Source organism: Rhineura floridana, chromosome 1, assembly GCF_030035675.1.
Source record: "Rhineura floridana isolate rRhiFlo1 chromosome 1, rRhiFlo1.hap2, whole genome shotgun sequence".
NCBI lineage: Eukaryota > Metazoa > Chordata > Lepidosauria > Squamata > Rhineuridae > Rhineura > Rhineura floridana.
Window position 1 is genome coordinate 120578045 of NC_084480.1, and position 26001 is coordinate 120604045.

General features: G+C 41.4%; 1 protein-coding gene across 1 annotated transcript in view; it reads left to right on the forward strand.

The window, feature by feature from the left end:
• DENND4C (DENN domain containing 4C) overlaps positions 1-26001 on the forward strand; it is a 111860-nt gene that overhangs the window by 70784 nt on the left and 15075 nt on the right. Inside the window, exons 13-24 of the mRNA XM_061630751.1 lie at positions 8052-8197; positions 8803-8838; positions 9247-9377; positions 10701-10833; positions 11325-11531; positions 14938-15066; positions 16567-16711; positions 17555-17701; positions 20141-20266; positions 21054-21200; positions 23571-24739; positions 25792-25972. Coding sequence (XP_061486735.1) covers positions 8052-8197; positions 8803-8838; positions 9247-9377; positions 10701-10833; positions 11325-11531; positions 14938-15066; positions 16567-16711; positions 17555-17701; positions 20141-20266; positions 21054-21200; positions 23571-24739; positions 25792-25972 — 2697 coding nt within the window. The remainder of the gene's footprint in view (positions 1-8051; positions 8198-8802; positions 8839-9246; positions 9378-10700; positions 10834-11324; positions 11532-14937; positions 15067-16566; positions 16712-17554; positions 17702-20140; positions 20267-21053; positions 21201-23570; positions 24740-25791; positions 25973-26001) is intronic.

The following is a 26001-nucleotide window of genomic DNA, read 5'->3' on the forward strand; positions in this document are numbered from 1 at the left end:
GGTGAAACTGACTACAGGGGATGTGGAGGGCAGCAGGAGGAAGAGGAGGGAGGGAGGGGAGGAAAGGCAGAGGGGAGGACTGGGATGGGAGCAGGCAGGAGGGGGAGGGGAGGAGAAGAACAGGTTTGATCATTTGCATGTTTATTGAGTTCAGTGTGATTTACTGTGCAATCATGCTTAGGATTGGTAAAACCGACCGGGGGGAGGGAGGGAGGGCTGGAGTGGGCAGGGGAGGAGGAAGAAGGAAGAGGGGGGAGGAGGAAGGGATAGGAGAGGGGAAGGAGGGGGAAAGCAAGATCTGAACAACTTTCGCCCAGTCTCAAATCTGCCATTCCTGGGCAAGGCGGTTGAGCGGGTGGTGGCAAACCAGTTGCAAGTGCATTTGGAGGAAGCGGATTATCTGGATCCATTTCTATCAGGCTTCAGGCCTGGACATTGGACTGAAACAGCCTTGGTCGCCTTGGTCAATGATATGAGGAGAGCTTTGGATAGGGGTGAAAGCACCTTCCTTGTCCTCCTGGACCTCTCAGCGGCTTTTGATACCATTGACCACGGTATCCTTCTGGACCGCCTGAAGAGGTTAGGCATAAGGGGCACTATATTGCAGTGGTTCCATTCCTTCCTCTCTGGTAGGTACCAGAGAGTGGCATTGGGGGGATGAGATTTTGGATCCTTGGCCTCTCACTTGTGGGGTGCCACAGGGCTCCATCCTCTCCCCAATGCTGTTCAACATCTATATAAAGCAGCTGGGGGCTATCATCAGAAGATTTGGGCTGCAGTGTCACCAGTATGCTTATGACATGCAGCTCTATCTCTCATTCAGATCTTCACCGAGGTTGGCTGTAGAAACCCTGTCCAAGTGCCTGGAGTCAGTGAGTGGCTGGATGGGAAGGAATAAGCTGAAGCTGAACCCTGACAAAACCGAGTTACTGTTTGTGGGAGACAAGGGAAGGTTGGGGGATGTTGACCTGGGGCTCAATTGTGTACAATTGCCCCTAAAAGACCAGGTCTGCAGCCTGGGGGTCATTCTTGACTCCCAGCTGTCCATGGAGGCTCAGGTCTCAGCTGTGAGCTGGGCGGCGCTATATCAACTCCATCTGATACGGAGGCTGCGCCCCTACCTTCCCAACCATCTGCTCCCGTCTGTGGTACATGTCCTGGTCTCCTCTCACCTAGATTACTGTAATGTGCTCTACGTGGGGTTACCCTTGAAAACGGTCCGGAACCTGCAACTGGTACAGAATGCGGTGGCTCGCCTGATTAAAGACAGCCGCCGGCGAGATCACATCACTCCAGTGCTGAAGGAGTTGCACTGGTTACCCGTTGTTTTCTGGGCCCAATTCAAGGTGTTGGTTCTGACCTTTAAAACCCTATATGGTTTCGGTCCAGTCTATCTGAAAGAGCGCTTCCAACATCATCAGGGATGCCTCTCAACAAGATCAGCCTCAAAAGGCCTTCTCTGTATCCCACCAGTTAAAACAGCTAGACTGGTGAGAACTAGGGACAGGGCTTTTTCAATTGTGGCCCCCACTTTGTGGAATTCCCTCCCAAATAACCTCTGCCATACCCCCTCTGTGATGAGCTTCCGCCAGGCCTTGAAGACCTGGCTCTTCAGGCAGGCTTTTGGGGTGGGTTAGGTTTTATTATTATTGTTGAGATTTTTAATGTTTTAATGTATTTGTATGTTTTTATTTTGTACGTTGCCCAGAGTGGCTGGACAGACAGCCAGATGGGCGACTAATAAATTTAATAAATAAATAAAGTAGGTCTGATCATTTGCATGCTTATTGAGTTCAATGGGATTTACTCCTATGCAATCATGGTTAGGATAGGAAAAACTGACCATGAGGAGGAGGAAGGGGAGGGGAAGGAGCGTATTGGAGGGGGGCAAAGGAAGGGGGAGGGGAGGGCAGGTTTGATCATTTGCATGCTTATAGAGTTCAATGGTATTTACTTCCGTGCAGTCATGCTTAAGATAGGTAAAACTGACCATGGGGAGGAGGAAGGGAAGGGGGAGGAGGAGGAAGGGGAAGGAGGGAATTGGAAGGGGATGGGGAGGGAGAGGCAAAGGAAGGGGCAAGAAGGAGGGAATAGGAGGGAAAAGGGAGGGTGGGTTTGATCTAAGGTTGCCAGGCTCAGGGCCTGAGAATGATTCTGTATCTTTAAGAGAAGAGAAAATTCAGGCAAGTGCAGGTTTTCTTGCAATACTGTAATGGGAAAGACCACAAGGTGAAATTCTCCCTTCCCCCTAAACAACATTTAAAGATATAGAAGACCTCTTGGAGGCTGGGCCTGGCAACCCTACTTTGATCATTCACATACTTTTTGAGTTCAGTGGGATTTATTTCTGTGCAATCATGTTTGAAAATGGAAATGGATTGCCTTCAAGTCGACCGAACTTATGGCAACCCTTTGAATAGGGTTTTCATGGTAAATGGTATTTAGAGGTGGTTTTACCATTGCCTTCCTCTGAGGCTGAGAGGCAGTGACTGGCCCAAGGTCACCCAGTCAGCTTCATGACTATGTGGGGATTCGAAACCTGGTCTCCCAGGTCCTAGTCCAACACTGACCCAGCGGAGCAGGAGGGGAGGAGATTGGGTGAGTGGGCACTGGGCAGAGGGGAAAACCCTTTCCTTTCCAAAAGGAAAACATTGTGAACAGTATCATTGCTTTTCAGGGTTTCCCCCACTTTTTTATTCTACAGCAGGCACATGTAGCCTCCCACCCAAATTTAAACCAAAACTGTCCCTGGCCACATCTGCACCAGGCCTTTATTTCACTTTGGACAGTCATGGCTTCTCTCAAATAGGGTTGCCATATTGCCCGGATAGCCAGGTTTTACCCGGATTCTATGCATGCCACCCGGCGCCCAGCTAGCCCCTTACGTGGCCCGGATTCTCAGCTTTAATTTTTTAAAAAATTAAGTTTCTAGGTGGTCCGGTTCTCGAGATATACATATAAACGTCAGCCACCCCCCTCGACTGTTAAATCTTTCTTTAAACAGTACTGTACTATAGCACTTTGTAGCTTTAACCCCGCCCGTTTAGCATTGCAGCCAATCAGGGATTGTGTTTCAGTTTCATTGACCTGAGGCAGCGTCTAGAAAACAAAATGGTGGTTTCACCCCCCCCCCCCCGTTTATCTGAAAATCTCATAAATTGGGTAAGTATATACATTTCAGGTTTTTTTCCTCTTGTGTGCAGGAGTCAGAGCTTGGGCAGTGTTTTGAAAACCTTCCCAATACTTGCTTTTTGTAAAAGCAATGCTAATCCCATATGCCCAAAGTAAATCCCATTTAATTCAATAGGATTTACTTTGAGTAGACATGGTTATGAATGTGCTGAAAATCAGTGGGACTTTGGAGCGAATGTAAAAAAGAATTATGTTTGTGTTCTAACTCTTTCTGTCTCCAGTCCAATTTTAAAGCAAGTAGGCAGGGCTTACTTAGGTATTACAGTTTTTATTCTGTAGGAAAGTAATACTGATTTTTTTAAAACTAATACTGCTTTTTCTGCAATGACCAACTGGTTTGACAATAAACTATTATATGGGCTGTATGTATTTATACATCTGCTGTGTGTCCGTGTGCGTGTATGGAGTCTTTCCAACACCCCTGTGAGGTAGGGTTGGAAACCAATGCAGCTCACAAGAAATAAAGCCGTTTAAAATCCAATGACCATAAAACAGTTGCAAAACAGCGTAAAGTGGCATGATTCGGAATTTTGGGTTGTGTGAATGAAGTTGCTTATCACTTGAGGTTGCAGTTCTGTCCCTGTTTGAGTAAGCCCCACTGAATACGCTGGGACTTGCTTCTGAATAAATAAACTTAGGATTGCACTATAAATATCTTTACAGTTTGTGTAAATAATACATATATTTGATAGTCATGCTTATATACATATTTCTTCATTTATCATATTTTTGGTTTTTGGTTAGGAATCCTGACTGGTTGTGAGATGCTTAGTTTTTTGCCTTACTCATAGGAATCTTGTTGTGGTTGGTATGGTATTACATTTAGGAAAGTGTTACTGCCTTCTGTGTTTTTTTTTCCTATTAGCATTTCACCATAGAAGCAACAGCAGCATATGCAAGATAATTAACTCCCATTAGTGATAAGAACAAGAATTTATAATTATTATTTCAATTAAAACAAGAGGCTTATCAATACTTTGAAGAGGACCAGATATTTATTTTCTTTCTGAGCCCAGGACTGGGTCTTTCATGATGCCCGGTGTGTGTGGGGGAGCAGGAGAGTAGTCGATAAGACAGACATCCTGGCATTGGTAATCTAATTAGCAAGGTATGTGTGGGGTTGTTGCACACTTCCAGGCCCAGTTTCATTTTGAGTATGGAGGTGGAACCTGTGTAGATGTGGTTGAGAAATTTTGAGTTAAGCAAAGCTCTGCTTTTATAAAACCTAAGAAACATACAGATACTTTGAATGCCTGCACCAGTGGAATACTGGAGGAACTTGTAAAACTTGCTGCAACAGTATTTAGAACTGAGCATGTGGTGTGAAAGACTCCTTTTCCTAACATTTTGGCTTGTTTTTCTCCACCCACCACATCTCTGAAATATATAGTATATGTTATGGTTAACCGTGCTGCTGCCCTGACTTACTTTATGTTTGTTGCTATTTTGTGTTTTTATTATGTTTTTATATTGATTGTGTATTTTTATTGTTTTTATTATATTTGTAAGCTGTGCTGAGCTCTGTTTTTAACAGCAAAAGGGCAGGATATAAATTCTCTTAATCAATCAATAAATACTCCATAGTGTTGGAAACTAGAGTCTAGGCATTTAAGGCTGAAAATGTTGCTTTAAAAAAAAAGATTTCTCACATCTTTCCCCAGTTTTTGGTGGTAATTCCTAGGCACAAAAACAAAGCAACTGGACAATCCAAATATTAATATGCAAATATTTGCATAATATGCAAATAATATGCAAATAATTTGCATAATATGGAAATTAACCTGCCCGGATTTGTGGAACTGGAATATGGCAACCCTACTTTCAAAGAATCCTGGGAAGTGTAGTTAGTGAAGGGTGCTGAGAGTTGCTAGGAGACGCCCTGTTCTCCTCACAGACCTTCAATCAGAGTGGCTGCCTGTTAAACGATTCTGGCCACTGGAGCTCTGTCAGTGGAATAGGAGTTTCCTCTCAGCACCCTTCACAAACTACACTTCCCAGGATTCTCTGAGGGAAGCCATGACTGTCTCACGTGAAATCAAAGTCTGGTGTGGGTGTGGCCCCCAGATAAGCCAAGCCTAGCAGCTGTGAGGCTTTTAGAACACTGACAGTTGGTTCTTACTGAGCATGCCCGCCCTTATCATAGGCTTCCAGCCAAAATTTCTTAAATTAATTCAAAATCAGCCAGGCATTTTTTAAACTGCAGAAGATGAAGGTCAGGGTATGGGGCAAGGTCAGTATTAGGATTACAGGTACTCTGTGAACATGGCTGATTTTTAATGAATTTCAATAGATTATGAGAACTCTTAGGGAAAAAAGTCCAAAAGGGCTCTGGGTTTTTTTCCTCTCTTTTTAGACTTTGAACTCTCTATTCTCTCTGACTGTTTTGTGTATCGCCATGAAAATTGAGAGGGTTGTTAAGCAAGTGTTTCTGAGTTCAGGACTATCAGTTTTGTAAGGTTTTGTTTTGAAATGACATTATGGGAAGCATCAGAATGGCATGGGGGGTATTTTCAATTTAACATTGCAGAATGTGAAAAATCCACGCTGGCTATAGTATGAAGCCAATCTCGTGGCTGTATAATGATGGCAGTTGTATCAGGGCCATCTGTGGCTCACAGGCGTCCATGTAAGATGGAGACACTGCCAGCAGATGGTTTGTCTGACCAGTCTGAGTGTTTTGGAAATAGTTGCACATCCCTTAAATGATCAGGCTTATGGTAATCCTAGATCCATCGTTATCACTGGAGGTTCAGGAAGCCTCAGCTGCATAGCTGAACTTAATGTTGTTGTTATGTGCCTTCAAGTCAATCACGACTTATGGCGACCCTATGAATCAGCGACCTCCAAGAGCATCTGTCATGAACCACCCTGCTCAGATCTTGTAAGTTCAGGTCTGTGGCTTCCTTTATGGAATCAATCCATCTCTTGTTTGGACTTCCTCTTTTTCTACTCCCTTCTGTTTTTCCCAGCATTATTGTCTTTTCTAGTGAATCATGTCTTCTCATTATGTGTCCAAAGTATGATAACCTGAGTTTCAACATTTTAGCTTCAAGTGATAGTTCTGGTTTAATTTGATCTAACACCCAATTATTTGTCTTTTTCGCAGTCCATGGTATGTGCAAAGCTCTCCTCCAGCACCACATTTCAAATGAGTTGATTTTTCTCTTATCTGCCTTTTTCACTGTCCAACTTTCACATCCATACATAGAGATCGGGAATACCATGGTCTGAATGATCCTGACTTTGGTGTTCAGTGATACATCTTTGCATTTGAGGATCTTTTCTAGTTCTCTCACAGCTGCCCTCCCGAGTCCTAGCCTTCTTCTGATTTCTTGACTATTGTCTCCATTTTGGTGAATGACTGTGCCGAGGTATTGATAATCCTTGACAAGTTCAATGTCCTCATTGTCAACTGTAAAGTTACATAAATCTTCTGTTGTCATTACTTTAGTCTTTTTGACGTTCAGCTGTAGCCCTGCTTTTGTGCTTTCCTCTTTAACTTTCATCAGCATTCGTTTCAAATCATTACTGGTTTCTGCTAAGAGTATGGTATCGTCTGCATATCTTAAATTATTGATGTTGATATAAGTGACCCTAATTGGCCAGAGATAGCCTTGCTAAATTTGTCCATGCTTTGATAACCTGCTTAGATGCTGCAATGTGTTATACGTGGGCTGCCTTTGAAAATGATCTGGAAACTTTATTTGATTCAAAATAGGGTAGAAAGGTTTTTAACTGAGAATGGCTGTTCTGATCATATCATGGCAGTACTTTACTAGCTGCAATGACTGCCACTCCCTTTCCTGCCCAAATTCTAAGTGCTGGTTTTAAACTTTAAAGCCATAAATGGTTTGTGTCCAGGTTCCCTGAAGGATCACTTCCTCCCAGACCAAAAGATCTTCAAAGGCCCTTCTCAGAGTGCCCCTACAAAATAAAGACCTTTTTGTTTTCCCAAACATTTTAAGATCTTCAGTGTGTCTGGCTCTATTTTGTTAATGCGGCCTTTCCCAACCAGTGTGCCTCCAGATGTTGTTGGACCACAATTCCCATCTTTCCTGACCATTGGCAATGCTGGCTGAGGCTGATGGGAGTTGTGGTCCAACAACATCTGGAGGCACACTGGTTGGGAAAGGCTGTGTTAATGTATGTTTAGTTGTTGCTGGGCTGTTTTTTTAAAAAATGTATGCTGTGGTTGACTTTACTGTGTTTAACATCTAGGGTTCTTCTGGATTGTTTTTATAGTTGTTAACTTTGATTGTTAACCACCCAGAGGACATTGTTAGTTGGTAATTAGTATGAAAAATGAAATGGACTGCCTTCAGGTCGGTCCCGACTTATGGCGACCCTCTGAATAGGGTTTTCATGGTAAGCGGTATTCAGAGGGGGTTTACCATTGCCTCCCTCTGAGGCCAGTCCTGCCCAGCTGGCTAGGGCCTGCTCAGCTTGCCATAGCTGCACAAGCCAGCCCCTTCCTTGTCCACAACTGCCAGCTGGGGGGCAACTGGGCTCCTTGGTACTCTGCAGCTTGCCCACGGCTGCACAGGTGGCAGGGCACGTAACCCCTGAGCCACTCACTGTGGGGGTGATCTTTAGCTGGCCCTTTATACCCAGGAGACACGAGCAGGGATTTGAACTCACAGACTCTGGACTCCCAGCCAGGCTGTCCTTCCCATTGTGCTATAGTAGTTGTCATTGGGTAGTATACAATGATGTAAATAAATGCAAATAGTGAATGCTTATAATATAATAGAGAAATGGTGGGTGCTGAAGTTAGAAGTTAAATAGACAAATGAGTTGATTGTGAACCTTTAGTCTCTAGCAAATATTTTTAGCAGTTGTCTTGTATGTTTTTTACCTAGGTTTTTTAAAAAGTAGGGACCGTGCCTACACAAAATTCTACATGGTTTTAACAAAGACACAGATATTTAGTCGCTTCATTGAAGAATGCAGTTTTGTGAGTGACAAAGATACTGGCCTGGCATTTTTTGATGACTGTGTAGAAAAGGTAAAATCTCCTTTTTCTTGCCTGAATAAATGTGATAGTGTTAGGAAACATAGCTTATAGCTATGTGGCTTTTAACTCTATCTAGCATAACCTTCCTGAGTCTCTCCTTATTTAGTTTTGCAAGAATGAAATTCTACCTCCTAAAACAGTTTGGGTTCCTATTTTTGTTGTATTTTTATACAGGAAATACTCAAAGGGCCCTCCCATTTTAGAGTGTATCAAAGCAATATCTATTAACATACATGAAAATGCCTGTGTATTAGAATGGACTAGGTTATAGTTGTATTAACCTGTGTGAAGAGCTCTTGGAGCTTGTTTTGGATGGTATATCAACCGCTTACACTCCCTATATGGTGGCATAGGGATAATCTGTGGAACTGTGTGCTTCCTCCCTCATTCCCCTTGCCATTGTTAAGGAGATAACATCCAGGCTAGTTATGTGAATCTCCCTTACACTGGATACTATACCTACCTGTCTATTCTGTGTTTTGTGTGATAATGTCCAATCAGGGCTTTTGTCAGGTAAGGAGGGTGGGAAAAGTTTGAACTCATTGTGTTTTTTAATTTGCAGGAATTTCTAATCTTATTTCTATTACCTTTTCTAGCTTTTTCCAGAGAAAGGATCCGAAAAAGGAGATAAGGTATTTATTTACTTATCATAGGGATATTTTAAGTGTTTCCTGGTAATGAATATGTATGGCAATAACATGGGAGTGGAAATCATGGTGCTTTAAGCATATACCTTGGAATCTTTAATATACTGGTACAGAGCATCCAATAGCCACAACATGCATGGCTTGTATGCTGGCCATGTGTTGATCTTCCAGTGGACATTTTTGTAATCTGCTCTGGGACCACTTGGTGAAGGGTAGGCCGTAAGTACAAATAATAAATAAACAAACTTGTCACATGGCTGGAAGATGCACATACAGTTATAGCTGTCTGTGTTTTTTCTTGTTCTTCTTAGTATTACTTCCTGTACTTAGAGATGCATGATAAGGCATTGAATTAGCATCTTGACCTGAAACTGGAATATGATGTATTTGTAGGTTGATATAGACTCTGCAGAGGATACTCGATTGATTGAACTTGATGAGTCACAGAAGAGTGAACACACAGTGTTCATAATGCCGCCAGAGCCTCCCCCTGATGATGGACAGGAGAGATTACCTAAGTACAGGTAATGGGACTTGGATGCATTTCTCTTTGTTCCATTTACCTAGATTTTCCATTGTAGTGCAGCTTTTTATATTTGCCTGCATTTTTTAAAAAAGGGCATCACAACCTTGCTTTTGGTCTGTTCTGAATTATAACATTGCAGCCATGGTGCTCAGTATCTGCTGGTGCTTTTCTCTGTCTAACTCCATTATCAAATTGCTATGGCATGAAAGTTGGCCTTCTGGAGATAGTTTTATGGGTAAGATTTTGGGGGATGTGTTGGGTATTTCCGATTTTTGAAACCTATTTTGACTTATGAAAATGATTGAACTGACTTATGAAAATGATTGACTGACTTGTTAAAGAAAGATATCTCGATACTGCAATATTGCATAGCCTACTTTCTAGATGTAAGCTGCAATGCGAAACATAGCCTTGATCCAAAGCATTATGCAGCTAGTTCTGTATGCCCAAGGGAAGCTAGGACTTGCATTTCTCAAATAGGTGTTCTTCCATTCATGCCCATTCACCACCCATCCCACTTCTCTTGAAACTGGAGGAAGGATTCAAAAGCAGTTTGTGATATGAACATTGCAGTCTGCCATTCAAAGAAAGAGTAAAAACATAATTCCACTGGGAACCTCCCAGCTCCCAGCTTTGGGCATATCTAAAGTAGCTCTTTGGACTTTATCTATATACCTGTTCATGTTTAGGGCCTTCATTCCGGTATAATTCAAATGCCTTCGAAAGGAATACAAAATATTTTAAAAGCATATAGAGAAGTGGTCTGGTTCAGTCATCTTAATTAAATCCTCTCAGATGGCTCTAAGTGAGAGTGGAAGGGGCAATAGCTCAGTTGTAGCAGTCATGCTTTGCATTCAGCAATCCCTGGCATTGTCAGTTAAGGGTCTTGGGTACCAGCAGTGAGAGAGAAATCTTGACTTTCTGAAAGTCAGAGTGGACAATATTGGGCAAGATGGGTCAATGATGTAAGGCAGCATCATATGTTCTGTTCACACATGTGTGTGTGTGTATGTGAGTGTGATAGATAATACAGAAGAGATTATTGAGATTATGTTAATTAGAACATTAATGACTACATAGAGTCCCCAAAACCAATGACTAAAATAAATTGATTAATCATTGCATTATGTGTTCTAGTATAATTTTACAGCTTGCATTTAAGCTGCATTCATCTCTCTCTCAAAAATATTGCTAACACCTCAGTGCACAACTGGACTTTCTTGATTGTTCATGGAGAGGGTGTCTTATACTAAGTATATTGTGCTATAACAAAAAAACAGGCTGGTTCACACCCTTTAAATTTTCTCTCTCTCTCTCTCAGCTATAAAATCTTCCCTAGGTTAGACTTGAAGCTTTTTGACAGACCACAAGAGCTCAAGCTTTCATTCAGCAGGCCCTCAACAGGAGGAAACATTTCAAATAGTCCGGCACTCATGGCAAAGAGGACAAAACAGGTTAGGTTTTTATTTTTAAAATGCATTATGACTGTATAATATACAGGGTCATAAGCAATGTAGTAAATTATATATAATCAAGCTTATACTTTATATTTTATGTAAGCACATTAGAGGTGATTTTCTATTAAGTGGTATATAAATCTTTTAAAATATTATGTATCTCTGAGAACTGTTGAACCTTGCTATAATGTGGCTTGCTGAACTGTTGATTCGGATATACCACAGGAATCATGTCCCCTGAGTAAAATACTGTTTATAGATCACGGCTTTTGTTATCATGTGGAAGCCCTGTAATGGGGGTGCATCCTTTGTCACTGATCCCTCACACACACATTATAACAAGGTTCTACTGTATTTGAAGTGGAGTTGAAGCCACGAAAAATGCCAAAACTGCACTTTCTGTCTCCCACATTGCATGTTATTAATGGACTTTGAGATGTGAAGTGCCAACTGATTGCTGTGAATATTTTTGTTTTACTTTTCTGCAGGAGATAAAAGCAGCACATAAAATAGCCAAAAAATACAACACGAATGCTCCACAATGGGCCAAGTGTCTCTTCAGTCATTGTTATAGCTTATGGTTCATTTGTCTCCCAGCCTATGTTAGAGTTTCTCATCCCAAAGTCAGAGCCCTGCAGCAAGCATATGAGGTTCTTATTAAAATGAGGAAAACTGATGTTGAACCACTAGATGAAGTAAGTTTTGAAAAATTCTGTACCGCATTTAAACTGTGAATGATATTTATATTAGTTAACTGTTTTCCACCAAACATTTCAAGCTTCCTCAGCTTTGGATTTAATGAACTTCAGAGATTCCTTTTTCCTCTGAATAAGGCAGTTGGATATGTACTACTAAATAAGCGAGCCAGAATCCCTTTTAATGACTTGAAATCTTTGTATCTTACCCTGCACAGCTGCTTTGGGGGGGAAATGTGATGAACCACATTGAATTCTACCAATTTTTAGAACTACCTAAATGTGGGATGGACGGAACGATTAGATGGATCCACAGTTGGCTCCAGAATCGTACTCAAAGAGTGCTTATCAATGGTTCCTTCTCAAACTGGGTGGAAGTAACGACTGGGGTACCATAGGGCTCGGTCCTGGGCCCAGTGCTCTTTAACATTTTTATTAACGACTTGGATGAGGAGGTACAAAGCATGCTTATCAAATTTGCAGATGATACAAAATTGGAGGGCATAGCTAATACCATGGAAGACAGAAACAAAATTCAAAGGGACCTTGATAGGCTGGACCATTGGGCTGAAAACAACAGAATGAAATTCAACAGGGATAAATGCAAAGTTCTACACTTAGGAAAAAGAAACCAAATGCACAGTTATAAGATGGTTGATACTTGGCTCAGCAGTACGACATGTGAGAAGGATCTTAGAATTGTCGTTGATCACAAGCTGAATATGAGCCGACAGTGTGATGTGGCTGCAAAAAAGGCAAATGCTATATTAGGCTACATTAACAAAAGTATAGTTTCCAAATCGCGTGAAGTACTAGTTCCCCTCTATTCAGCACTGGTTAGGCTTCATCTTGAATACTGTGCCCAGTTCTGGTCTCCACACTTCAAGAAGGATGCAGACAAACTGGAACGGGTTCAGAGAAGGGCAGCAAAGATGATCAGGGTACTGGAAACAAAGCCCTATGAGGAGAGACTGAAAGAACTGGGCATGTTTAGCCTGGAGAAGAGAAGACTGAGGGGAGATATGATAGCACTCTTCAAGTACATGAAAGGTTGTCACATAGAGGAGGGCCAGGATCTCTTCTTGATCGTCCCAGAGTGCAGGACACGGAATAATGGGCTCAAGTTGCAGGAAGCCAGATTTCGACTGGACACAAGGAAAAACGTCCTAACTGTTAGAGCCATACGACAATGGAACCAATTACCTAGAGAGGTAGTGGGCTCTCCGACACTGGAGGCATTCAAGAGGCAGCTGGACAGCCACCTGTCGGGAATGCTTTGATTTGGATTCCTGCATTGAGCAGGGGGTTGGACTCGATGGCCTTGTAGGCTCCTTCCAACTCTACTATTCTATGATTCTATGATACCAATAGCAACACTTTAGATCTTTTTAATCGCAGATGTTACATTAATACCCTTCATTCACAGGGACTCTTTCTGTCTTAGACTTGGAAGTAGAAAACTATTATGTATTCCCTGGACACAATCCCTTCCTACTTAAATGTAAGAAAGTAGTTTAAGCAAACTTTAGTTGTCTTCTCTTAGAGGATAAGGTTTGGCTAACTTCGCTGTCAAGTAAATACCCAGGAATTTGGCTTTTTTTTAACCAGACCCTCTTGAAATTTTGTTAAAAGTTCAGTTACTCAAACTTGCTTCTTACATTCTACCTATAAAAAAATAGATGGCCAGATGAGAACTTGAAGTTCTCTAGAAACAAAAAAATCAATAAAAATGGCATTAGCATCTCCTTGATGCAGAAAATGGAAGTTGTTTCAGACATGTCAGCTTAAACCACCTGTTAACTTTAAAAAGCTTATTCTGAAACTGTCTCCTCTTCCATTTGGACTGTAACAGGGAATTTAATAATCTTGGATTTACTTCCTTTAGTACTAAATTTCCATTTCTAAATCTATTTTAAATTGAAAAATCAGAAGATGTATCCATGGAGATGCAGACCCCATGTGGCTCAAGGTGTCAAGTTTGACAAGTTGGGAAATAATTGAAAAATGACAACTGAATCAGTTCTTCTGAAATAATCTGCCCAACCTGAAATTAGGAACTGCAAATTCCATTAACCATCATATGAGGGCTGACCCAATGATGAGGCGGAATGAAACAATTGTTTCACATAGCAGCTGCCAGGTTTGTGTGGTGAATAGGTGCCCCACCTCACTATTAACTTGACTGGCTGCCCACCCAACCACCTAATGAGGCAGGGTTCTCTGCCACCCCTTGCACCACTCTCCTCCCTGCCTTGCCTCTTCTCACTCTGAGAAAGGGCCAAGGGGATCCTTCCTCAGAGTGAAACCTTCTGGGTGAGAGTGCCTGTGCTGCAGTGGCTTGAAAAGTTGTTTTAGCATGCCATTCAGTCTTCTGCTAGCTCTTCTGTGACAGATCCCCTTGGCTCTTTCTCATGGTGATGCTAGTCATGGAAAAAGAAATGGAGAGGGCCGTGAAGAGATGGTTGTTACAAATGTGGCAGCAGCAGCAAGAAAAAGTACAGTAAATGAAAATGGAAATATAAATGTAATTGAGAGGGCAGGGGTGAGGAGGAGGAAGGGGCACTGCTGGCACTGAAAGAGGGGAGTGGGATACTGGCAGGAAGAGAAGGATGGGAGATGGCAGCAGAGCCCTTCTGCTGGACCTGCATCACATGCTCTTGAAACCAGCGTTTCAGATAGTTATATGAGAGAAAGTTCACAGAAAAAAAAGATAATGTTCTCTCTCTTTTAACCCAGACTAAAGTAGCATGCCGAAAGTGACTCTTCCATGTATGCTGAACTGTCGCTATGAACTTTTCCCCATTTTCATGCAACATATTGACAGCCTTTAGTCCCTACGGCAGAGGGATTGTCAGCATTATGGCAGGTTAAAACAACTCTGCATTCTTTCCACCCACCCACCTACCCACCCCAAAATTGGAAGTGGGTGGGAAGGTACCTTATTTGGGCAGGAGATGGCATTCTGTAGGCCTTTCAATGCAATGTCATTTGTCTGCACTTGCTTACAGGCCTCTTGCTACTTGCAGGTATTGAGGTGTAGCGTGTGTCCACTTGTGTAATAACATTGTATTCCACAGCAGTTGTTGGGAATGTTATCCTCAGTCCTAGATGCTTTCAGATGCAACCAGAAGTTGTTTCCAGTAGGGGTTTTTTTTGGCAGGGATTTAAACCCCTTGTTAAAATTTGCACTCTAGAGCTGACAATGCCTCCTCAGCTGAGCTAATCAACAAATGGTGAGCTGCGCTGGAGAATTTTTTGCTGCTTTAATTTTTTGTTGTTTTGTGATTACTCCCCCTGCTGGTTGCTAAGATATGTGCATAGAGTCCTTTTCTATTCTATGTTTACAGACATTCACGTCTGAAGCTTAAGTTACTTCTAATAAAGTGAACTTTTCAATCTTTATCAGGTTTGCTATAGAGTTGTAATGCTGCTTTGTGGACTTTGGGGTCATCCTGTTCTGGCTGTGAGGGTCTTCTTTGAAATGAAAAACGCTGGCATACTACCCAATGCAATCACCTATGGTTACTACAACAAGGTAAACAAACAATGTGGGGGGAGGGAGAGGATGACGGATGCAAGTAAGGATTGATGCACAATATAGATTCCTTTTATGCTGAATGATGAACTTAAGGAATCTTCTTCTTTAGGCCTCTTTCTTTGTATGAAGCTTGAGCACTCTGGATAGCATGTGCTAGATCAGTAATGTCAAACTTAAGGTCTGGAGGGGATGATCGGATACATTAGAACTCACTGATGTGCCCTGCAAGGAAGGGGTGTAGATAAGGAGGACTTAAGGCATGGAAAGTTGTTGGTGAGGAAGTCAACATATGAAGGAGGCGATGCAGTAATTGTGCTGGTGACTTTTTGCACATTGGTTAAAAAATGCAGGTGCAGGAATACAAGATGCAGGAGTGAGACATGTTGGAAGATGGGTGGGATGGCAAAGGTGGCTGATGAGATGCAGGGACAGTTTTAGGAGACTTTTATTGCTTCTAAAAGGTGTGGGGCTGTGGCTGAAACCTGTACCACTGGCCTTGAGGCTCTGCAGCCTATTCCCAGACGTGTGGCTGCTTGTTGAGACTACCTAGTAGTGAAGGTAAAATGATGTCCATTACAAATATGCTGCTGTTCTCCTTTTGAATGATAAAATTGTGTGCCTTTAAGAAACCACTGTCAACTTTACCTACTTGAATCACTTTTGAACCTCTGTCATGCCTAAGGCATGAGAAAATGAGATACAATAACATTTGTTCGGTTCTTAATAAAGTCATAATACATTTTCCAATTCTACAATTTGAAGATATATCCAGATTGGCAACAGTAATCTATTTAACCATCCAAAAATAAATAAAAAGCTAAGTTACAGGATCCATTGCCTCACATAAGCAAAATATGGTGATCTCCCCTGTTCCCTCCAGTTCATGTAATCACTGCAATCGAACCAAACTGTAAAAACTTCTGTCTTGCTTTGATCTTGTGCTACTCACAATTTATGAGTTAGTTTCTCTAATAAAGCGAGTAATCATACCATTTAACCAATGAGACATTTTAAGTGTCTTTCATTCTTGTTGCTGCATGCTCAATTATTGCTCACGTAACATATGAATGAGTTCTTTATATTTTAAGATTTCTATTATGCCCTATACAGAGATCCAAAATAGCTAACACTGGGGTTACCTGCCAATAATCCATTGCTTTCCCATAATCTCACCAGTCTGAGGCATATTCTAGTTCATATTAATCAGCAGGGCTGGCCCTATCAGTAAGCCGGACAAGTCGGCATGCTTCAGGCAACAAGAGTTTTTTGACTGAAGAAAAAAATATTTTTTACTGAATTGCCCAATAAATACCAACAGCTCCCAAGTATAATTGTTAGTAGGATTATTACAAAAAGAGAACTGATGGAGCACAGCAATGATACAATAGTATTGGTCCTGAGATTACAGAATATAAATAAGGGTGGTTTGAGTCTGCTTGCAAAATAGAGCATTTTGCATTCCTGGAAAGCATTTGATTAATAACATCACTTTTCCAGGCAGTTCTGGAGAGTCCATGGCCTAGCAGTAATCGCAGTGGTATATTTCTCTGGACAAAGTTGCGGAATGTGGTACACAGTATGGCACAATTTAGGCAGTGTCTCAGAAAATCTACACAGAGTTCACAGGTCACTTCAATATCAGGTAATGCTACAGTTAACTTCAACAATATCCGCTTCTACAGTACTAGGCTATAAAGTGCCTTTTCATTGTGGTGATGACTTTGGGGCAGCATCAGAGGATTTTCTTAAAGATCCATATAACTTTATTCTTGAACTATCAAGCTGTATATGGTGAAAAGAAAATTATATAATTCTGTTTTCATAAGTGTGATTTTGTAGGCTTAAGAACCACTAGGCTAGTTCAGCATAATGCTAAACCATAATTTACAAGAATGGACCTAGCCACCTCCCAGGCTCGTGTGCACGCCCCCCTTCTCCAGCACAGATGCAAAAAGTCATCTGAAAACTTTAACTTCTGTTTTTTGTTAACTGCAGCTTCCTATGTCATCTGAACCAAGACCAACGATGTTAATTTTAATTCAGTTTAGTTGAAAAGCCAGTTTCAAACCATAGCTTGTTTTCATTAACCATAGTTAGGCTTATTCAAAATTTATGGTTTGACAACATGCTAGTGATTTTTATCCCAGTTTTTGTCTGCATTGGATTGAAATTGTCTTTATATATGTTTTTAGTGTTGATTTTTATTGTTAAATCACTTTGTTTTATGGGAAGTTTTTCATAAATTAATTAAATCATAAATGCTAAATAGAGGTTAATCTAACACAGAAACTTCTGATCCTCCTTTCTGCTGCATAGCAGGAATTGGAGGGTGGGGTGGGGTGAGGTAGCAAGTGATCCCAGGGGGAGGCTAGGCTTGTTCTCATAATGCCAAACCATGGTTTAGCATTGAGTGTGAATGCAGCCAGCCACTGTCTCCTTAATGTTCAGTTTTGTCTAACTAATTCACTGTTGTTCATATCTTCAGCTCCTCGGATGATCACGGGTGGAAGTGATGGGGACACGGTGAGCCATGGTAGTATGGATAGTTCTAATGATGCTAACAGTGGGGAGCACACACTCTTCGTCAGAGACTTAGTCAGGCTTGATTCCGTTGGTAATCACTCTAGCACAGGTACTAGATATGTTGGGATTCACTAACTGCACACCCTCTTTTTAATACATTGCTGACTTGTTTTCCCTGAATACTGTTCTCTGTGTTGCAAAAAACCGTGTACCATGACATGTTGAGCATGAAAATACATGCTATTTGCAGAATTTAGGTTAAAATTCACAGGGTCACCAAGAAGCAAACTGCATGTGTAAATCACAGACTGGGTGTATATGTCTATATATATTGAGCCATAAACATACCTTTCTGGAGGTGTTCTGTATCTAATGAAGGATGAATAACTAATGGCAATATTAGTGGGAAGGGGTAAAGGAGCATGACTTATGATTGTGATGTTGATTAATAAGGAAATGTGGTTTTGCGTCAGCTTGGAACTTGCATTCACTCACCTTATGACAATTTAGTCTTTCAGTGCCTGTGGATGAACATAATGAAAATTCTTGTTCAGGCATGTAATCTGTCCGATAAGAATAGAGTATACTGTTGAAATTACAAACTGGCAAACAACTTCTTGGCAGGAAATATATTGTGTTATAACCCCGAAATAAAAATATGTATTTGAACTTGGCTAATGTTTTGGTGAGGGAAAGGGGGAAATGGCCAAGAAACAGCTGCATACTGAACATGGAATATTTTATTCCGACAGGCTTTTGGGATAGGTGTTTAGGATTGGGCTTTACAAGGCTTGTTTTATTGTTTTATATTATTATTTGTGTTATTTTAAATTGTTTTTAGATTTTTAAGTGCCTTTTACGGTTTTAAGGTTGTGCATAGTTTAATTGTATTTTAATTGTATGTTTTTCTATGTTTTTAACTACATGTAAGCCGCCCTGAGTTCCAGTTTGGAAAAAGGGCGGGGTAAAAATAAAGTTTCAATTTCAATGGAATATAGCGTTTCAGACAAAGTAGCAATAACTTGAATCCGGTGAAAATATTATATACATGAACAAACATTTGGTGTCCAGATATGAATAAGCATGGAGAGGTTTGCTCTGTGTAGCATACATTTCTGAACACTTCTTAAATGTTTTCTTCCCTCACTCAGCCTTTCAAATGGCATTTGTTATGCATTTTAAATACTGTAAAATAAAGGCAATGTTCTGTTGAAAGAAACTGAAGACATTGCCACACACAAATCCTCATAGTCTGTCAATCTAAATGTTTTTCCTCTTCTCTCACTTTCTTGACTAAACTCTCTGACATCTTTCTTTTTAAAGCATTTTGAGTCTCTCTTTCCTATGTAGATGGCCTGATTTGTATTTGTCTAGTAGATGACTAAACATTCCTTCTCTCTGATCTTTGTTGCTCTGCTTCTTGCTCTGTGCTGTCTCTTCGTGCTGCATTTGTCCTTGGCTGTCATGGTGTGGGGTGCAGACTTGTGTGGCGTGACACCATGGAGGCACATGTGCGTTAATTCTACTCTTGAATGTTAATCACTCCAGGTAACTTTCCCATTTATTAATGGGTTTTTTGTCACACAAGGAGTGGGACAGGTTTTTTTAAACATGATACCGTAAATCAGGGGTGGGGAACCTTTGACCGTCCAGGTGCTGCTGAACTACAACTCCCATCAGCCCCAGCAAGCATGGCCAATGGGCAAGGATGGTGGGAGCTGCATTGTCAATTAGTTGGTCAAAGTTTGTGCATGTTGCCACTTCCCTGTGGATAAGCAAAAATGTAGTGTGTCATTTAAACAATGTAGCCGGTAAGGGGCTGTGCCACAGTACTTTGGTTTGATGCTTGACTGTCATTCATATTGAATGCATTTTTGCTTTTGACCGTTTTTGCTTTTGTCCATTGTGTATCTAATGGATTTAATGAGGGGACTATAGAAAAGAGGTCTTGAGTTTTCTCAGGCTGTGTGACTATTTAGGAGCTGCTGGAATTGGCATTTACTGAGACCCCTGCTTCTGCTGACCCTAGAGGAAGAACAGCAGCATTAATGAGAAGCTGGAGGTTGCTGTGCTGTAATAGAGTGAGGCCTAGAGCCAAGGCACAGTGCAGGTCTGACAGGTTAATTCAGTAGGGTTGTGAGCTTGTATATGTGCAATGGGCAAGTCACTAACAGCAGTGAAATAACTAACTTACCGGAGAGAAGAGCAGGAGAATGCATGTTCTCATGTGGTATGTAAAATGGGAACAGTTTTCATTTCTCCATAGAGTTACACTTTGTCAGTTTCTGTACTGTCCTACTAAAAATACTCTCTGCAAATCAGATCTCAAGCAAGCCTTTTCATTCTGTCTCTGCTGCTGTTCTTTCCCCATTATATTCCAAATATTCTGTGTGGATATTTTTGTGTTCTAGGCACCAACAGCTTTTCACTTTAAAAAAACCAAAGTTGCAACACAAACAAATTTCCACTTCATAATTTAAAACATCAAGTGTGACATTACAGTTTGGGGAAAAGGTTACTAGAAGGTATGTTGCTTTCTTTTTCATAGGTGGTCAGTCTGATCAGGGTTATGGTTCTAAAGATGAACTTATAAAGGATGATGGAGATGGTCTTCATGCAACAGATATGCTTGTAGAAAGAGGGCTTGTTACCAAAGATAAAGAATTAATTGGAGGTATATTATGTTCTAAAGTGGTTTTTTTAATGGTGTTTTAACAAGTGTAACAATGGACCTCGTGCATATCGCTAGTCGGGCGGTATATAAATTTAATAAATAAATAAATAAAATAAATCTTGCCAGATACGTATTCAGTAAGTATTCCATACAGCCACCACCTTAATTTTTCAGAATTAAAGGTGGGATGTGACTATATAAAATAATTAATACAGCACAGCTGAAGGTTTTAAATAGTAGTATGGAAGGGTGAAGTTCAACGGGTATGATTTCCCTCTTTCATTGTAATATGCTGAATCTCTTTGCAACAGAGTTACAGGAGACACAGCAGTCTTTAGCCCATCAAGAGCTGGGAATCCTCAGTGCAGAAAGGAGCATAGGGGAAACTCACTCCTGTCACTACTCATTCACTTGGAGGGGAGAGGGAAACAGCTAGCAACAACAAGGAGAAGCAGCAGGATATGGGGCTATTGGATTTGGGTTCTCTGCTGGAAAGTGGGCCTTAGCAGATGACTAATGATGCCAGTCCTGGCAGAGGCTTTCTCATTGCTGGCCTTTTTTTAGCGTGCAGCCAAAACCTGGCTTTTCACAGAAGTCCATGGGCTTTATTAAAGTGGTTGCTGCGTGAACGATTTCATTTATGGCCACTATCCCTGCCTTTTTTCCTGCTTAAATGTTTGTGTGTGTGTGTTGAAATGATAGAAATGATTGTGCTTAGATGCTAGCCATCGAGTTTGGACTGCTGTTTTACTAGTAGAGCATTTAACTCTTCTTTTCCCTTCCGAAGACTTTTGTGCTGCCAGTCAGTCTGCTGAAAAACAACATCCTAAAGCAGAATCCCACAGCCTGGTAGAAGTGCCTGTGCACCCTGCAAGCAGCATTGTGAAGGCTCCTACTGGTATTTTTGATAGCACTGGCAGAAAGAGCAGCAGTGGTGAGTTAGTGAACATACTTTGCTCATTTGCAAGACAATTGTAGCTATAAAACTGGCAAACAATTATGCAAGGCTTGGCCTGTCCTAGAACATGCCATAGGTGTGCCGAGCCCTGGAATGTGTAAATGAATACTAAAGCTGAGTGTCTATGAGCATGTGCAGAATGCCTTTTCTCTCATCTGGGAATTTTGTGGGGTGGGGTTGAGGCAGGAAGAGAGAAATGATCCCTAGCAACTTTTGTTTTATATAAAAACTAAACATTGCATTTAATAAGATTAGTTTGCCAGGTGGGTTCCTTCCAGACTTTCTAGAAGGACAGCCTTGCCCAACTAGATGTTTTGGATTACAACTACTATTATGTCTGACGACTGGCATGCTGGCTGGGGCTAATGGGAGTTGGTGTCCAGCAACATCTTGAGGGCACCAGGTTGGGGAAGGCTACAGGAGGACGTGCCCAAATGGCAGTAAGCAAAAATTCCTTCATCCAGCTTGGATACATTCATTAGTCAAGCAAATGACTTCTAAAGGCAAGGCCAGTAGCTTCATCATAGTATGTAATTTTGTAATCACCAGTTCACATATTTCTGTAAATATACAAAAGGCCTGAGAGACTAACTTACTGTGATCATCTGTGGAGGACCACCTCATGGTACCACATGCTTCCGAGGTTTGCTCCATGGTTACTTGGAGTATGTCTTTCAGTGTAGTGGTGCCTGTTATGTAGAACATCCTCCTCACTGATACAAGACATGTCTCAACAATTTTTGAGTTTTGTTTTGTTTTTTAAAAACTGTTTAAAGCAAGCCTTCCCAAAGGGAAGATTCCAGGCATGGATACAATCTCTTTCTGTGAAAATAGGGATTTGTATTTTTATCATTTTATTGCATATTATTTTTTTGTAAAACGCTTGGGTATTTTGAAATATGAAGCATTATGTAAGTGTTTTAAATAAATATAAACAAATAAAAGCAATTGTTTCCAGGCAGTAGTCATTTTGCCATTTTAAATAACATTTTGCTTTATGATGATATGTGGAACCCACACAGTTTTAATGCAAAGGCAAAATAGCTTGTATGCATTACTAATTTACTGCAGATCTGTGTTTGGTTAAACTTGATTTAGCCCTCAACAGATCTTTAGTATCTACGCTGACAATGTCTGGAAAGGTCTTGGAGCCGTGGAAACCAGTTTACAATTTCAAGTGTCTCACACTCAAAAGAGGGAGGTGTCCCTTGCTAATACCTAATATTGCACAAAAAGTGCCCATCATGGTGAAAGGTTGTATTTTGAGATTTTCCTTGGGCCTTCTTGCCTTAATCCTTTCTTCCTGGTTGATTGCATATACATCACTCAGCCTGTTAGCAAACTTGCTTGCCCTGTGCCATCAAAAATGGAGTCACTGAGAATGCTCACAAGAGCCCCAAGGTTTGCAGAAGTACAAAAATAAAATAAGCAAAAGGAGGTTTTTCCTTCCCCAGAACAATAGAACAGCTGCCCAGGACTGAAAGTGCTCAATGCTCACCAAGAGCCATGGAATTTTGGTTATCAGTTGGGGAAAAAAACAAACTGGGGAATGGAGCGTTCCTTCAGCCCCTAAAAGCTTCTAGTATTCCATAGGAATGCATGGCTGACTGGGACTCTGAATAGGAGTTCTCATGTTTAGGGTTAAGGATGTCCTGTAACATTTTGTTGCAGAACCTATTTTTACCTGCTTCACAGTGGAATTTTCAGCTATGGAGATAATGAATATGGGTTTGTAAGGTGGTGTTGATTCAATAGAATTAGGCACTCACAAGTGTGTATTTATTCCATGACAATTACAAACAACACTAAAGGACAATCAAGATGTGTATCTTACAGACACAAAATTCCCACCCCAGATACAGAGCAGTTGGAAACACCACGTTAGTCCTATATAAATTCAGCCTGCAATGTACAGAAGTCCAAAGGACTGGTAAAACATTTCTGAAAGGGCTGCAACTACATGTTACATTAAAGGTTCTTGTTAAAAAGTGCTTAAACTGGCCACTTTTATTGTGAAGAAAAAAACAGATTCTGTGCTGAGCCCCAGAGTAGATCAGAAGTGTGATCTGGATTAGGGCACCACACAGGTGCTTTTCTTTCAAAGTAGAAGCATCCAGCTTGATCACACATCTTTAAAATCATTATTTAACAAAATTTATATACCATTTGAATGTAAAGACCTCAAAATCATGTTGAACGTAACATGTAGTTTTGGCTCTTCGTTACCTGCAGTTCATCAAAGACCCTCTTCGGTATTCTGCTGTGGTTTATGTATTTTGCATTCTGTGCATTTCCTGTGTATGGTATATGACTGTCATTATGTACATCTCATTTTTATGTTTAAAGGAACTGCATCCAGTCCACTCTTCATAGCTCAGGATTCAGTTGAAGATTCTGTGTTCGATGGCAGTACTTCTCCCCAGAGAACAAGTGAAAAAGGGAAGAAGAGGCAGAAGCTTTTCTCAGAAAGGAGCTGCAGCTTCAGCACTGAAAGCAGAGCAGGCATGTTGCTGAAGAAAAGCAGCTTGGACTTCAACTCCAGCGATATTGCGATTATGATGGGTGCAGATGCAAAGATCCTCACAGCAGCTCTGTCTGGGGCCAAAATATCACCGGCCCATATGAGCAAGTCCCATAGCTTTGACGCAGGTTGCGGCGGACTCTTCTTCCGTGCTACGGATACTGCCGGGACTCATGGGAATGAAAATATTTGGGAAGCAGAGTCGAGGTCATCACCTGTTCTGGAGGAGCCTGAGGAAGGGCAGGAACAGCTGGAAAATGGGCATGATGACAGTGCAGCCAAAGCAGAGAGTGCTAATCCCAAACCTCTTGAAACCACTCAGTCCGAATCTGAGCAAACTGAATCCAAAGAGATGGTGAACAAGAGAAATAGTTTCTGTGGAGTGGCCAAGCCTGTTGAAAGGGAGGATGTTCAAGTGGGCCGGGACCCTTTATCTTTGTTGGCAACTGAGACAGTAGAGCCAAAACCCTCTGAACAGGAAGAAAAGGTGATATCGCCAGTTGTAGCACGCAATCTGGCTGATGAAATTGAAAGCTACATGAATCTGAAAAGTCCCCTAGGCAGCAAATCTTCCAGCATGGAACTCCACAGAAAAGAGAGCAGCAGCCGAGAGACAGACTCCCCTAGTCTACTAGGTGCTTCTCTGGAGAGGAGGTCAAGCTTGCCTTCAGATTCCACTCCGTCTTCCCAGGTTCAGAATGCCAGTCAGAAAAGTCCACCTGTTTCAAGGTCCAAAACTTTTACTGGAAGACCAAAGCAACTGACCCTTTCACGTAGCCAAAAAGAACGGTCTACATCTTTATCAGGCTTGGGTCGATCTTCGCCTCAGGCTTCATTTGGTGCGGTAGTTACAACTCTATCGGGTCTGAAGCTAGACCACATATTGTCTGGACCAAAAATAGATGTCCTGAAGTCTGGCATGAAGCAAGCGGCTAATGTAGCCAGCAAGGTGTGGGGAGCTGTGTCCTCAGCTTACAGCTATTCAGATGATGAGGCAAGTTTGATTTGTTGTTTTTAAAAAAAATGGTTTCTAAGAGCCAGGTGATGCCTTGCTTTTATTTGCTTTCCCATTCAGCATGCAGAGGACAGAATCCACTTGCGTGAACCAGAAGTTCACTCATCTCAGCTGTAGCAACAATGGCAGTCTCCGGATTGTGGGCTTTGAACACGGTTGAGATTAGTGAGCGCTTGCTCACATAAATATATTACTCATATGAGAGGAGAAAGCGTCTGGATTGCATGTATACTTAAGTAGTATACAGACTTTGCTACGCAAGGCACCCATGATTATTATATTGATGCTGTCTCTTCTTTCTGGAAGTGTGCTTGGGTCCCCTGTTGTGTTCTGCAGTGATATGCTTTTGTAATGACTACTAAGAGAAAAGCTGTCAATAGGTAAGACTAGTTTGGTCTTTGCAGCTTAGCCAATTATAAGAAGCATGTCACTGTGTCACCATATTTTATTATACCTTTCACTGTCCATGTAGATGCAGCCTGGAATTAAGAACTGCCAAGTTCTATGTCTCCAAGGAACTTTGGGTTTGTGGTTTCAAATAAGTTTGACCTGCAGTGTCAGGGCTATTATTTTTAAAACTGTGAGAGATTTCAAAAGCAATTTGTTATATGTTATGGGCTTGCTGTACAAAGGTGAGGTAAGGGGGAATCCAGAATTCCACTGGCTGTGTTCAAGCCTATAGATGCATGTAAAGAAGCTCTTTAATCATAGCTGTAAATTCTATCCATATATTATGGACATTCCCACCCAACCCTCCAGGCAAAGTTAACTTTCCCAGTTCTGTTTCCTCATGGCTACTTCCCTCCAATCTCTTCTGGAAGTCCTCTTTTGCCAGCTGTTCATCTTTTGTTGGATGTCTGTGATGAACTAATTGCCAACAATTTAGGCATGGAGACAAGTTGCATTCAAAATACAAGTCCCATTGCACCACTTTTCCCATAGTAATTACTGAATGTCAAAGAAATAACACAACTTGTTAATAAGTGATGCTGAACTTGTCTGTCACCTACCCCACCCCATTTCACCTGAAGGAAGAAAGCAGTCGACCTGATTTTACCTTTCCAGCTGGCTTTGAAGATCATATTTTAGGTGTTAATCAATCACAAAAAATGGGAATCCCAGGGCTCACCACCAGTGAACTTGCACAGAGTACAACCAGTCTTGGAAGCAGCAGCAGCAGTGGAGATGCAGGGAGGCAACACTACCAAACAGGTATAATCTTTCCTTCATAACTAGGATGG